This window comes from Hemicordylus capensis, chromosome 8 (assembly GCF_027244095.1).
Source record: "Hemicordylus capensis ecotype Gifberg chromosome 8, rHemCap1.1.pri, whole genome shotgun sequence".
Taxonomy (NCBI): Eukaryota; Metazoa; Chordata; class Lepidosauria; order Squamata; family Cordylidae; genus Hemicordylus; species Hemicordylus capensis.
This window is the reverse complement of record NC_069664.1, coordinates 22,631,586-22,645,260: the sequence shown is the minus strand read 5'-3', so window position 1 is coordinate 22,645,260 and position 13,675 is coordinate 22,631,586. Positions and strand designations below refer to the sequence as shown.

At 43.3% G+C, this 13,675-nt stretch overlaps 1 protein-coding gene across 10 annotated transcripts in view; it reads left to right on the top strand.

The window, feature by feature from the left end:
* ARHGAP32 (Rho GTPase activating protein 32) overlaps positions 1-13,675 on the top strand; it is a 247,763-nt gene that overhangs the window by 172,371 nt on the left and 61,717 nt on the right. For 7 of the 10 annotated variants that reach the window (XM_053269518.1, XM_053269519.1, XM_053269521.1 and 4 more), the window contains 3 exons: positions 3,888-3,969; positions 8,616-8,666; positions 11,430-11,504. In XM_053269518.1, coding sequence (XP_053125493.1) covers positions 3,888-3,969; positions 8,616-8,666; positions 11,430-11,504 — 208 coding nt within the window. The remainder of the gene's footprint in view (positions 1-3,887; positions 3,970-8,615; positions 8,667-11,429; positions 11,505-13,675) is intronic. The other 3 variants (XM_053269517.1, XM_053269516.1, XM_053269515.1) reach the window with 2 other exon arrangements.

Below are 13,675 nucleotides of genomic sequence, written 5' to 3'. Positions count from 1 at the left end.
CACTCAGGCAGGAAACCCATTGGGTGGCTTTGGCCAGTCACACACTCTCAGCCGAACATACTTCACAGCATAGTTCTGAGGATATAATGAGTATGATAAAATGATGGGAGAACGATGTACACCAGCTTGAACTTCTTGGTGGTTTTTTAATGTAATAAAAACCCAATTAGGTGTGGACCTGATCCATTCGAACAATGGGAGAAACCAAGAATCAACAATAGGATTTGGCTAAAGGAGGGGGCATTTGATGTTTAAGATATAGCGGATGTGCCCAATGCTGGGCTCCAGAAACCATTTTATCTAGAAGTCAAATCTGACAACACACTTGTACACGGACGTTATTCAAGCTTTGTTGAGTCTGTTCAGCTTTGTTGTTGCTTCCATTCATTATTTCATGATATTGTGGATCTCAGCAACTCCCTTTGAGCCTCTTTGGCTTGAAATTAGGTGGCGGGGGGTTATAAATTATAGCTCCTACCTTGGGATGTGCACAAAATGGATTTTGCATTTTGTTCCAAATTTGAAATGAAACTCAAACGGCTGAAACGTTTCGTTGAAAACAGCGGTCAAGCCAGCTGCATCAGTGAAACAACTCGGAACGTTTTGTGTGCTTTGGCCATAGGGAACAGTAGGGAACTTGAAACACCCCATTGTTCCCCATGGGTAGCATCTAGGGACACCAAAGTGGGTTGAGTGGTAGGGCGGCCCTTCCTAGGATCCAATGAGGGTTTGGGGGAAAGGTTAGAATTTTGTTAAAAATCACCGGCTGGCCCATTTATTTTGTGGGTTGTGTGGTAGGTAGTACTCATCATGCCCTACCACACAACCCACTTTGGGGTGGGAAGCACTCAAAACAGCCCATTTTGAGTCAAACCGTTTTGCATTCAGAACATTCTGCACATCCTTCCTCCAAACTCTTAAATCAGCTGTGTGCACAGACAAGGAACTGCAGGAAATCTTGAGGAGAACCTTCAGCCTAAGGTAACCAAAATCCACTGAGAAAACATATCCCCTAGATGATAGCATGAAAATCAGTTTCCGACTATATCTCTCCCCACCGCACTGCCCCATTTACGCAATAGCCTAGTAGCTTTTGAGTGGATGCGGGGAGAGAGTTGGCATCTGGGTTTATATGTCTGTTAGATCACTTGTTGCCTGCCACCATGTAACCATTTTGGATTGGGCATCATCTGTAAGCAATATCACACATATCACACAAGACTTTTGAGAGAGAGAGATCCTTATTGGCAAATATCATTGCCAATACATTGGACTGATTTTAGCTGGAAGTTGTTGATGACAATCACTAGTGTTGTGTCAGTTTCTCTTTTGCGCTTGTCCTACTGTAGGCTGCTCCTTCATCAGATGAGAATTATAGTTTTTAGAATGTTTGATCTAAATCCGTCAGGTGTGAGTGCCTGTTCAAGGAACTGAAACAACTGATGCATTGTATTGTGCTTGACTGTAGACATTGGATGGTGTGTGCACTCTTGGTGGTTGCAAAACTTGGAAGGTTGTTTTGCCACCAGTTACTTCAGTTGTGAAAAGTCACCATATTTTGATTTGAGCTTTGCAGAGGAATGCGACAATTGTACACCTTGTATTTTGGTCCCACTGTGTTGTTCTTGGTGGGGATGTGTGTATTGCCCTAATGTGGAGCGGAATGTTTGTGGACACAGAGGGTAGTTAACAAACAACTGGGTGGGAGGAGCTAATGAAACCATGGTGAGCCACGGTAAGGAGAGTGAACAAAAAGAGTGAGAAACTTTTTTGCTTGAAGAAAATTCCCTCAGGATGGTCTCAGCCCCTCTTGCTTATGAAGTGGGAAACTGCCTAAAACTTTCACCACGCTCAGGCACAGGCTCAGGCAACGCATGACCCCCAACGATATTCTGAAATATGTTGTTGTGTGTCCATACTTGTATAATATATAATAGAAGTGGGTTCTAACCTACAAAAGTGCATGCCATCATAAATCTGTTAGGCTTTAAGGTGCTACAAGACTCTGTGTTTCTCCCCCACTTCCCAGGCATTTATGTAGAAAAACTGATTAAACATATTTATAAAGTCAGTAAAATTGGGGTTCAAATATGTTGGGCTAAAGGCATGATTGGAAATGGTTTGATTCTGTTCCGCCGGTTCCAGGCTTAGTAAACATTAAGCATTCCACCAAGGTGCAAATTGCTACTAACTACACTGCTGCTATAAAAGCATTTCCCCTGATAAATGGGCCATGTTTCCTCTTGCTTTTTATCATGAACAAAGCAATTATTATTAAAAATGCACTTCTAATGACCCTTCTTAGGACTTTGAATTCAAGAGTACTCAATGAGTCATGACACCAATAGCGACAAAATTCTCAAGCATTATCTTGATGTAAAGAGGTCCTTGGGACTTCTATTCAATGGCTTTTTTCCGTCTTCCTGCTCCCTATTTATCCCCACAAGCTTCCGCCTCCGGCTTGATTGCTGGAATTGTTAACTAACAGTCAAAACATTAATTGATCTTTTATAGGCAACATTTTAATTCCTACTTCATAGTATTTTTGATGAGAGTCATGAGCTCTTGATTCTCTCAATATCTCATTAAACCTCACCTTTGAGCCTAGCCCCCTCAAAAAAAATCCAAACACACAAAAAACCACCTCCAGAATCACTTTCACACTAATATTGCACTCATGTAAATTTTATTGTGCTGGTATAAGGACTACTCAGTAGTTACTAAACTAAGAGTTACTAGGATACTAGAGTATCCAGTCATTAGGACTGTGCAGGTTGGCACCCCACATCAGAATTCTCACCCCCACCACGCGGAGGTACTGATCGTGGGGCAATTGCCCCAGGTGAGGGATGGAGTGGGGGTTCTTTAAATGCCAGCCCAGCAGTGGCGTGGGGAAAGCTAGTTGGCTGTGGAGATTCTTGGGAGCATCTGGGGGGGCGAGCTGGGAAAGTACACATGGCGGCTGGGATTGCCTGTGCAGGGTTGCTTGGGATTGTCGTTCCTCCCAGAGCTTCTCCGTAGGAGGGAGAAATCTTCCTCTAGGAGAAACTACAGCCCTCAGGCATTTCTGCACTGGCATTCCAAGAAGCCCCACATTCTTTCCTAGCCCCACCCCCCGTGTCACTCCCCCCCCTTCCATAGATGTCCAGTTTTCCCCATCTGCATTTAGAGAACCCTCACCACCTGAAGCCCCACATGGTGGGGGGTGGGAATTCCTACATGGGGTGCTGATATTTCCAATTTGCATGTGCAGTGGGCAAATGCTTGACTAACAAGCAGAAAGTTGCTGGTTCGAACCCCCGCTGGTACTATATCGGGCAGCAGCGATATAGGCCATTGCATGAAGAAATCCATCTCTTCTGCTGCCAAAGTAGCTATGATTTGTTATACAATGAAATGTTTGTAAGCATGATCTACGACACACATGTTTTGTGCTGTTGTGTCAGTTCCCTATTAATCTCAGTTTCTGGGTTGGAGAGGGGGGGCTACATTGTGAGGGAGCATGCAAAATTATCTGACGTCATTGCTTTGTTCTCACCTGGGTGGTGGTGGTGGGTGCTAGGATTTAGCAATATATTGCATATGCTTTTCATTGCATTGATAATTTGCTTTAATTTACCTTTTCTCAGAGGATCGATCCAGTATCTTAACTTGCTTGAACCTAAAACAAGTTCAACCAGAATATCTATGGGGAACAATGGTAATGTTAAAAGCAGTTTAACTGTACAAATCAAGAAAATTAATCGACAGGTCTCAATCATTTTTCCTCTCCAAGTATAGTTGTGTCGTTCAGTTAGACTACTGAAAACTGTTAGGACATGACTCTACATCTGGCTCTGTTGAAATATAATCTCATATGGACTAGCATCTCTCTCTTTTTGTCACAGGTGGGGTTCTTTCCTAGCGAATGTGTGGAACTAATTAATGACAAAGTTCCTCAGTCTATGACCAATTCTGTGCCAAAGCCAGGTACGTGTATGTTCATGTTTAGCAAATGTATATTAATATAGCAGAACATTAAGAGCGAGCCTTCTTTTCACACACTCCTATTGTTTTCCATCAGTTTTCAATGACCTTTTGATCTGTTTCATATGTATTTATCATCCATACAAAGCTATTTCAGTGTACATGGCAATACATATAATTTTTGTATCCCATGTTTTATATGATTTCTGGATAGCCCTAAAACTACGGCTGAACTATTTAAGTCAGAGCTATGCAACTTTGATCCTCCAGCACTTTTTATGTCTACAACTCCCCAAACCCCCAGCCACAATCAGGGATTATGGGAGCTGTAGTTCAATATCTGCAGGAGGGCTGAAGTTGAAGCCCTGATTGAATTGATGGTTAGTATGGGGTAGTATTCCTTCTGACAATGCGGACTAATTCTTTTTTTTAATGTTGCCATATGGAAGAAGTTGACTTCCTACCATGTGGTGGGAGTGGGTGGGTTGGAATCTGCAGCTTTTCTCCCCCTCGACTTGGTTTTTAATAATTCTAGGCTTTGTGAGTCAAGCCCAGAAACGACTTCAACCTCATTTTCATTGTATGTGCCTGTTCATGCGTCCACGAGTTTTCTGAAATGTAGAGCTATGAGTTCTGGGAAAATGTAATTGCTAGAATAAAGCTGCCTTTAAATGTTTTAGAATGACAGCAAGCATGTTAAAAAGCAAGATTCCTCGTAATTCAGAAATCAAGGTCTCTTTTTCATCATGCTTTCTGATTAGGTTATTCAGCACCCATGCCAGCTCAACACATTTTTAAACATGTTTGAAAGCACTTCATCTTTGATAAATGATATAAAATAGCATTTGAAAATGGAGAACCTCGTTAATCACGGACTCCATATCAGTGGTTTCGTGTATCCACAGTTGGGGAATTGGCACCTGACCTCAGTATACACACACACAAAATGCAAAATAAGGGGTTAATTTCCACGTATCTGGGCCAAGGGTGGCCAGAAATGACCTTTTGAGTTGGGGAGCAATTTTATGGCTTGTAAAGGGGGGGGGGCCTGATTTTCGGCCACTTTTTTACTCTAGGGAGGGCAATGCTGGGCTTCTTGAGGGCAGTGGAGCACGGTAGGGCACTTTATCTGGCCAATTTTGTCATTTTGTGGGTGATTTGGGGCAGTTCAGGAACCTAAACCACCCAATTTACTTTACATTTAGTGCCCCATTATTCACAGATTTGCTATCTGCTTCTACCCCCTCGAGGAATTGAACCTCTACAAATGATGGGGTGAACCTCTACAAATGATGGGGTTCTCATGTAATTCACACCTGTTAATAATCTCTCTTAAATACCTAGTAGCATTTTCTTGCGAGGAACAGTGTGTGGTAAAGATATATTACAGTCCTTCTAGACACTGAGTTGAATTTATCTATTAGAAAGAAAATCCTGATTTCCTTTTAGGACAAGGCAAGGAATGTAGCCTCCTTCCATGCCTGTTGACCAGTTATTTGGGTCCTGTTTCCTTCTTGCTTTCTTAAAAGAACCCGACATTGGTTCACGTGTGGGCAAGACATCGGAGATGTATTTTGCAATTGTGTAAACTTCGGTTGTGCAGAAGTGAAGGGCATCGTAAAATGCCAAATGGTTTTGAAGTGCAAACAGCGATTGAAATTTAGCTGAGTAGATGTGGGATTGGATATGATCCAGTTCTAAGTAGATGTCTGGCTGTGAGGTGAATAACTGTTTCAATTGTGGCACAAATTATACGTATTCAGTTTTATTAAAACAGTTTCACTGTATAAAGAAGGAAGGCGGGACTCCTTGCTACAAATTGCCTCTGTATCTCTCAATAACTGCTGTGTTCGGCTTCAGTAATAGTTCCATTTTTGGCAAGTACAGTAACCTTCTGCATTGCTTTAAAATGTCTGACATTTTGATTCATTTTCAAGACACCTAGTTTGGAACCCAGGACAGCTCGTACATGCCAGGCTTTATTTTCAAGTACCCTGTGTTTGGGGTTGTATCCCACAACCCTTTGATTTCGTGGCACGCTCCCATGAATGCTGCCGCTCAGCTAGCAGGCTTGCTCCCTCCTTGGAAGGTAATCTAGGGAAAAGCAAATTGGAAAGGGTGAGTCATTGGGGTGGCTGTTTTCCCTCTGAGTCACTCTTGAACTGTGTGACTGTTTGTTCCACCCTACAGCAGAACCCGAATCATTACTGTCAGGTAGAGATCGCGTACACATGCGTGTGTGTGATCAAGGCACACACTGTATGGCATTCATGACTGTACCATCCTCACTCTTCTAGTTCCAAATTATCTCTTAAACTCCAACTAGTGGCCATTACCTGTGGTGCGATCCACAGCAATTTTACTTAATTTTCTCTGCTTAGGTACAGAAAAAGGCCTCTTTTCTTTCTGTACGTAGCCCCTTTCCTTCCTCCCCCTGCTGTACTCCTCGAATGGCAATTCAAGGATGTATTGGATAGCCATTACCCGTTTGTTTTCAGAAGGGGGATCTGAATAAAATTAGGAGTAGCTAAGAAGATAGTGGTATAAACAGCTGATGAGGCATGGAGGCATCTTTCAGGTGGTGCTTCTTTAGCAGGGAGAGGGCCCCAACAAAGCACCCCCCCCCCAGTTGCTCTTGCTGGTGTCTCCTTTGTGGTTCTTTCTAGATTGTGAGCCCTTTGGGGCAGGGAACCATTTCTTTCTCCTCCGTTCTCTTTCTTTGTAAACCGCTTTGAGAACATTTTGTTGAAAAGCAATATATATAGTAATTATAAATTAATGACTGTTGTGAAACTCCTTAAAACAGTGTGAGGGCATGTGTGTCTCACTGATTTCATTGTTTCTGTACCATGAAAGAGGATGTCGGCCAGCATATATGAACGAAATAGAAGGGGCTCTATTCTGTGTTGCACTGTGTTGGGGCTACTAATTCAGAAAAGGAGAGAAGAGTCCTTCATTTTGTTTTGAAATTCTTCATTAACAAATTCCACGTGAATGTATAATGTGGTTTCTTTCTCTGTTATGGAAATTCAAACCCATCCTTCCAGGTTTGCTTGGGGCAGATCTTACAGGACCATTGGACCAATCGTGGCACATTTTTAACTCTTTACCACTTTAGGGGTACCTGATTGCAGCCCCCGGATGTAGACTTTCAGTATGTGCCAGAAGCTTAGTCCTGTTTGAATAAGCAGCTGTACACGTTAGAGGTGGGGAGCTGATTGATGCATGGAGCTATTTCAAGTAATGGCTGTGAGCCAAGATGGTTAAATTGGCCTAGGAGCATCCCACCCACCCCCACCCCCGCTGACTTTGGTTCTGTTGTTAGGATGGCTGGGCAGGTTGGCGGGTGGCAGGGACGGGACTCTTTGGGATGGAACTGAACATTCGAGTTGTTTTCCCAGCTCTGCCATGGCTTGAGTCTCTGCTCTCACCCACCAGCAGTACCCATCTCTATGTGCCTCTGTTAACTTGTGCTGGTCAACGACCGTAATAAAGATTATATATATATATATATATATATATATATATATATATATATATGCCTCTGTTGGCTCTCCTGGAAGCCAGGGAACATGCCTTCACCTAGGAGGCAAATGTGAAAACTTGGTTGGGGAAATCCTTTCCTGTCACAGGGGTCCGCAAACTTGGATCCCCAGATGGACTACAACTCTTCTCATCCCTATCTCCAATGGACTTTGGCCATTGGAGAGGGGGATGGTGGGAGTTGTAGTCTGGCAACATCTGGGGACCCAAGTTTGAGAACCCCGATATACAAGAAAGTGTATTCAGTTGGAACAAACATGGATTGAACAAATAAGTCTTTGCCCTTCTGATGAAATGCATTGACATGAAAGGTATCTAGCTCCTTATAGGAAGTTTTACCTTGCCCTGTGTATAGTTTTGATACTGAACGACGCATCCATAACATCCTCCAGGCACAGTGGTTTCTATTTATGGGTGCCACTCTGAAACTGGCCATTTAATTCTTTCACGTTGGCCTATCACGCCTCATCCATGGGTTCTCATGCTACGTGGCAGTTAGCTTAGTGGTGGACTTCACTGTCAAGAGTCTCTCTCCCCCCCCCCCCCCCTTTGGCATTGTCTCAAGCAGGACAGAAATGCACAAACATAAATAAAAGCAGCTGCATTGGCTTCAGTTGCATTAAATCTGGTTTGGTGGGAATCAGACCAAAATGGGCAGAACCGTGAACTTGTTTATAATGGCTGAGGGTAGGTGTTTTGGGTTGTTGTTTTTTTAAAAAAAATCATTAAAAAGTTTAGCACTGTTTTCCTTTGGGTGGAGATGGTGTACTTAAAAGAGCTGTCAGCTTCCGCTCTAAGCAGCCACATTGCCTAATTGTGTTGTCCGGAGCGCTTTGGAAGGAGGTGCATTTTGCTGACACTGAGTCACACAAACTCCCGGTGATTGCAGAAGAGATTTGAGGCACATGAGCACAGCGGTGGAGATGCCAAAGCACATGCAGAATTAGATTCCCGCTCAGTATGTGTAACTTGCAAGTGGATTGCAAAGGAATTGTGTTTGGATTTTTTTCAGTCTTTCTCCCCACCCACCCCCAATGAAAATGTCCTGTGTTTGAAATGGCCGCTTGTTCTAATAATTGCTTTTCTTTTCAATTGTCCTTTCCCAGTCTCCCCTGCTCACGGAGCCCGTCCAGCATCCTGGAGCTACTTCCCCCCTTGTACGTTTTCATTTATTCCTTTTCTCTCTCTCTCTCTCTGGTCATCTTTTGCGTTCAAATGAGTTGGTATCTGAAATTATCTGAGCGGTGTGCAAGGGAATCAAAGTGAAATTTGTTGCACTTACTTAGTTCACTAATGTATTTAAAAATCTGAAACATAAACTAGAAACATAGAAGTGGGAAGGAGGGCAGGAAGATTGATAGGAACATAGGAAGCTGCCATATACTGAGTCAGACCTCTGGTCCATCTAACTCCGTATTGTCTTCACAGACTGGCAGCGGCTTCTCCAAGGTTGCAGGCAGGAATCTCTCTCAGCCATATCTTGGAGATGCTGCCAGGGAGGGAACTTGGAACCTAGATGCTCTTCCCAGAGCGGCTCTATCCCCTGAAGGGACTATCTTAAAGTGCTCACTGTAATCTTAGCACTTTTTGTCCCAACTCCAGAATGCATCTGAACAGATTTAGGAATAGTTGGCTGCAGTTTCAGTTGAAACTGACAGGAGTTCTGTTCAGGCATTATGTTGTACAAGTGTACAGATGTCTCTACATGGACATGGTTTTGTGAGAATCACTGTTTGTGTTCACTTAAAAAGTGAATGCATGGTACAGGATCGGAAGTGTACTGCTGTACTTGGTTTCACCATAATGTGTGAAAAACTGTCCAAAGAGGGCTTTAATCTCCTAAATACAACCAGTCTCGGTGAAGTCCTATCCCCAAATCTGAACTATAAAGGTGTGTGCTTTAAAAGTGGCCGCCACACTTTTTATACATTTGCCCATAGAGTGTGCTTTATCCAGCTCCATAATTCAAATATATACATCTGTTTGTTCTGCAACTAGAAGTTTGCTTTCTAATCTCCGAAATAGCAAGTGGGAGTGTTTTATGCAGCTGCTTTTCAAATCTAATGTCTGGCTGCTTCTAGCACACAAAATCGGAGAGGGAGGGGGGCATATTGCATAGGCATACTTCAAGACGCTTTTAAACTGCATCATTTATTCTGTTAGAAGGGATGTAGTAGCATCTGCAGCTTTCACATACATAATGCAAAGCATAATACATTAATCTGTGCAATGCTGTAGGAAAAAAAGCTTTAGAATATTGGTGAATTTCATAGAAGATCTCAATGACCATTAAACTATTCATGACAACAGGCCACAGCTATAGTGGAAGTTCATCATCTCTGTCACAGAAGGATGACATCCACAAAGAACAGGTATTTCAGGAGACAGATTGGCAGGGTATTAATGTCTCCAGCAGAACTATAAAATAGAAGGCAACCCTCCTTCCATTCCTACTCCATTAATTTTAAGGGAGCTGTTTCCATTTTATTCAGAAGTTTAGCAAGGAGAGACAGAGCCAGGAAAAAAAGAGAGTTCTGTGGGATAGAATTTATGGAATTGGCATGGAAGTGGACCTCTTCCCTCCACCCGCTGACACATTTCTATCAGTAGTTGGCCTCATTGATGCTATGTGATGTGAACAGGCAAGCAAACAGTACAGTACACGCTACAAGCTAGAAGGGCTTTCTTGAAATTTGTAATAAAGATAAAAGAAAGGGGCTAAGAGATGGCCTTTTCCTCCATATGGCATGATTTCTTCATTGGGAGGGGGAAATACGAAGCCTTTCTTGGGTTCAGCAACAGCTGGCCTTAGATGACAACTTTGTAGCATCTTTAGTTTTTCAGTCAAATCTGGAAAAAAATTGCACAGTTGTGCTGAAAGTAATTTTTTAAAACACAGGTAGGGAACATGTGACTCTCCAGATGTTGCTGAATTACAACTCAACAATGACATATACTGCTTTTCAACCAATGTTTCCAAAGCGGTGTACGTAGAGAAATAATAAAGAAAGATGGCTCCCTGTCCCCAAAGCGCTCACAGTCTGAAAAGAAACATAACAGACACACCAGCACTGGAGGGATGCTGTGCTGGGGCTGGATAGTGCCAGTTGCTCTTTAAAATGTTTTTTTTTTTCAAATCGTTCATGGAGGCTGTGGACTCTGCAGGTTTAAAATGAGTTCTGAAGTTCTGTCTGGCCAGGCCTCCTTGAAAGGCCCTCACTGAAAACCCAAGACGTCACCCAACAGTGCACTGTTATTATTCTGCAATATGACACAAGCAGTGTTCCCTCTAACAGGGATTCCCAGATGTTGTTGACTGCCACTCCCAGAATCCCCAGCTGCAATGGCTTTTGCTGGGGGATTCTGGGAGTTGTAGTCAACAACATCTGGGAGTCCATGTTAGAGGTAACACTGGACACAAGTGAAGATACTTCAAGCCACAGGAACTGGTGCACCTTAACCATTGTCTGCTGCGGGAGCATTTCTTACATTCTCTGCGGCAAGAAAGGCTGTCAACATTTCCTCCCCCCGCCCCATGGAGAAACTCATAGCATACATTGTCTGTGCCAGCTGTATTTATTGGGTTGCTTTTATCACATGTAGCTGGTCAAATGTGTGGCCAGAGTTTGCAGGTGGTTTGGCATGGTCTTACTTTCCTGTCTGTATAGAAACAGCAGACAAATTTCTTCTGAAGCTAAAATAAACAGCAGAGAATTCAGAAGAGCTGCAATCTTAATAAATATCTTGGCAAATCTAGTTAGTTGGTTAGTTAACATATTTCTATGCCACCCAAAACTTGCGTCTCTGGGTGGTTTACAATTACAATAACAAATTGCCAGGTGTCCAGCATTTTCTTTTTCCATTAAACCTGTTTGTCCTTTTCTTACCTCAATCTCCCCCCTCCCCACAACTGCACACAGATTTGGAGATGGATAGTGTAAAGCCGGGTTCAGCATGTGTTTCAGAGACTCTGAACCAATCCCAGCTGAGCTCAGGTAGAGCACGCTGTAGCTGACTAGTGTACTAATCCAACGTCTAACACTGTGTGTTTGAGCAATAATACTTACTAATGAAATAGATTTTAGCATTAGAAGATAGAATATAGTTCTAGTTGTATGTAAAACAGTTCTTTCAAAATCGGGAAGCCCAGTTCCTGGGTGGGGAGAGGGTAAGATTTTTCCTCTTGTTAGGTTTTTCGTTGTACAATGCCATGGAAAAGGATGAGACCTCCAGAGAAGAATGTTCTGGAATGAGTTCATAGGTTGTATGGGTTTTGCATACTTGGGTCTGTCAATTTTGCATGTTGAACCTCAAATATACATTCGCCAGGGCTTTGACTTGTGGTTCTGAAAATACATAATGGTACCAAGGGAGCGATGATATCAGACATGGGCAACTTTGCCTCATATGGGACAAGGAGAGTGAGGGAGAAGAAATGTTTTTGAAACACTGTAGTCTTAACAGCTGCTCAAATGACCGTGTTCTGTATACAGCTGTAAGACCATAACTGGAAACTGCTGTTCTATAGTTGTCATGGCTACATTGCAAGAGTTTGAAGAGCAAGACACATTAGAATAAAAATAACCAAAACATAGCTATGTGACTAATGTGCGCTTGGATAATCTGCCTGTGTGAAATAGTTTAGAGTCATTCACCGAAACACATTCCATTTTTTAGTAAGCCATGATGTTATATAACTCTGTGGGAAGATGTAGGAAGGCCCGAGGGAATTGTAGGGGGACGTGAAGCCTTGGATTGATTTGGACAATGACGCAAAGGGCCATTGATGGGGGATAACCCAAGTCCCACTTAGTAAAAGTAAAGCTGAAGTGAAATGAGAGGACTACATCTATTTTGTTTATAATAGTGGCCAGGATCTCCAGTTCTCTCCCTGCAGAAGGCAAAATGTTGGTGACCTCCATTCCGTCATCCACACTGTGCCTGCCATGATGGAAATAGAACACTATGCCAGGCAATGGCAAAGCAACTCAAAGCTTTCCATACATTCCCACATGGCATCCAGTGATTCAGGCCCTCTCTCCAGCCTAGTACAGGCTGTATACCAGGCCTGCTCAACTTAGCTCCCCCCAACCCACCCAGTTTTTGGTTTTTTTTAACTACAGCTCCCATAATCCCCAGCCACAGTGGCCAATAGTCAGGGATTATGGAAGCTGTAGGCCAACATCTACAGGAGGGCCGAAGTTGAGCAGCCCTGGTGTAAAGGTAAGGTAAAGTGTGCCGTCGAGACAGTGTCGGCTCCTGGTGACCACAGAGTCCTGTGGTTGTCTTTGGTAGAATACAGGAGGGGTTTACCATTGCCATCTGCCGCGCCCTATGAGATGATGCCTTTCAGCATCTTACTATATTTCAGGGATTCTCAACGTTGGGTCCCCAGATATTATTGGACTTCAACTCCCATAATCCCCAACCAGAGGCCACTGGGGCTGGGGATTATGGGAGTTGAAGTCCAATAATAGCTGGGGACCCAACGTTGAGAATCCCTGAAATATAGGAAGATGCTGAAAGGCATCATCTCATAGGGCGCGGCAGATGGCAATGGTAAATGCTGAGAATCTCTGGTCCGGGGGAACATACCAGTGGGGATTCGAACCAGCAACCTCTTGCTCACTAGGCAAGTCATTTCCCCGCTGCGCTATTAGGTGGCCATCTGCCCTGATGTACACACTCAGAAGTAAACTCAGTCTGGTTCCATAGTGCTCCATGGAAAAAGAATGGAAAGGGTTACCCTGTAGCAGCTTATGTGTAACAGTGAGCCAAGAAGATGAGCGAAGGATTGAATAACTAGCAGTAGAACTCTTTGTTGCCAAAAAATGTTTGCCTCGGTCATTGCATCACTGAGTATGTGCTTACAATAGCAGCTCTAGATGCTCTTACATCATGATTCTTTTTACAGACAGGTGAATTGCAGAGATGGTGATTTGGTCAATATAGAGCAGGGATACACAACTTTGGCCCTCGAGCTGTTATTGGACTGCAGCTCCCAACATTCCTGACCTTTGGCTATTATGACTGGGAATGATGGGAGTTGTAGTCCAATGACAGCTGGAGCACTGACGTGCAGCCCTGATAGAGAGAGAGAGAGACTGTTACTGAACATGCAGTTGGATCCAGGTCCAAATACCATCCTTAAATGATGGACTCGGTT